Source organism: Mandrillus leucophaeus, unplaced genomic scaffold (assembly GCF_000951045.1).
Source record: "Mandrillus leucophaeus isolate KB7577 unplaced genomic scaffold, Mleu.le_1.0 Scaffold1, whole genome shotgun sequence".
NCBI lineage: Eukaryota > Metazoa > Chordata > Mammalia > Primates > Cercopithecidae > Mandrillus > Mandrillus leucophaeus.
The window spans coordinates 13902295-13903802 of NW_012098097.1; the positions used below are offsets into that span (position 1 = coordinate 13902295).

A 1508-nucleotide genomic window follows, 5' to 3' on the forward strand; every position below is an offset into this window, starting at 1 on the left:
GCCACTACACTCCAGCCTGGCAACAGAGCAAGACTCCGTCTCAACAACACTAACAACAACAAAAGAAATGCAGATCCATGTAGAAAGGCAGGCCAGGGCTGGGCGCAGTGGCTCCCACCTGTAATCCCAGCACTTTGGGAGGCCAAAGCAGGTGGATCACGAGGTCAGGAGTTCAAGACTAGCCTGGTCAATATGGTGAAATCCTGTCTCTACTAAAAATACGAAAATTATTCGGGTGTGGTGGTGCATGCCTGTAGTCCCAGCTACTTAGGAGGCTGAGGCAGAAGAATTGCTTGAACCCGGGAGGTGGAGGTTGCAGTGAGCCGAGATCACGCCGCTGTTCTCCAGCCTGGGGGACAGAGCGAGACTCTGTCTCAAAAAAAAAAAAAGAAAGAAAGGCAGGCCAGTGCAGGTCCATGCAGACATGGAGGTCAGTGCAGTAATGCAGGCCAGTCCTGAAATGCAGGTCCACGCAGAAATACAGGTCAGTGCAGAAATGCAGCAGATATTTTTTCAAGTGAAGCCAGAAATCCAGATTTTAGGTGAAATCTTCCTGTCTTTCAAATGTTGGCAACTCATTCAAATATCACAAAATAGCATGTGGTGCTCAGACCTTCCCAGTTGCAGCTCCTCACTAGTTACAGTGATTTTAGGAAAGATGAAATCAGCGTCCAAGCATTGAGGAAGGGGTGGAGGAAGAGAAAGTTCAGCCTCAGCACAGAGGATGGAACCGGCAGGGGGTGCCTGAGGCTGAGGGAGAAGGGGCTGAGGTTACAGGAAGCCCCATCAGCAATGGGGTGACCAAGATCTGTGAGCTCTTGGCTTCCTCCCAGACCTTCCCCAGCTGGAAAGCAGCCTGCAGCCGTTCTCACCTGGAAGCCTTGATGTCTCGGAGAGGTGAGCAGCAGGGGGGAACCCTCCGAGGCTGGCTGGGGAACCAGGGCCGGGGGTGGCAGAGCAGAGGGTGAGTGTCCTATCACCACTGGGAGGTGAAGCACATGGGGCCATGGAGGGGGAGGAGAATTCCAGAACACTGGGGCCAGAGGGAAGCAATGGGGAGGTGGCCTTGCCGGCTGTCCTACTCTGGGCAGTGCACAAGCCGGTCGTCTCCTGGCCTGCAGCGGCGTCCTCATGCGGCGGAGGCCAGCCCGCAGGATCCTGAGCCAGGTCACGGTGCTGGCGTTCCAGGGGGATGCGTTGCTGGAGCAGATCGGCGTCATCGGCGGGAACCTCACAGGCATCTTCATTCACCGGGTCACCCCGGGCTCGGCGGCGGATCAGATGGCCTTGCGCCCGGGCACCCAGATTGTGATGGTGAGTCGCGTGAGGTCCCTCCTGTGCCCCGGGCTCTTCATGGGGGCAGCGGCAGTGGGTGGGGTGACCCAGACAGACTTCAGATCCCCCAGACCATGCAGATCCACTCTGGGCTAGGCCCCTGCTCTTTCCTGGGCTGATGTAAAGCGTTCCGCTCATTTATAAATGAGAGTCATGCCGTGGGGAACCCAGCA

The 1508-nt window shown here is 56.6% G+C and overlaps 1 protein-coding gene across 1 annotated transcript in view; it reads left to right on the forward strand.

Moving 5' to 3' along the window:
• The window catches only part of CARD14 (caspase recruitment domain family, member 14), a 40748-nt gene that overhangs the window by 19427 nt on the left and 19813 nt on the right, over nucleotides 1–1508 (forward strand). The window contains exons 12-14 of the mRNA XM_011967323.1: nucleotides 628–733; nucleotides 834–897; nucleotides 1122–1314. Coding sequence (XP_011822713.1) covers nucleotides 628–733; nucleotides 834–897; nucleotides 1122–1314 — 363 coding nt within the window. The remainder of the gene's footprint in view (nucleotides 1–627; nucleotides 734–833; nucleotides 898–1121; nucleotides 1315–1508) is intronic.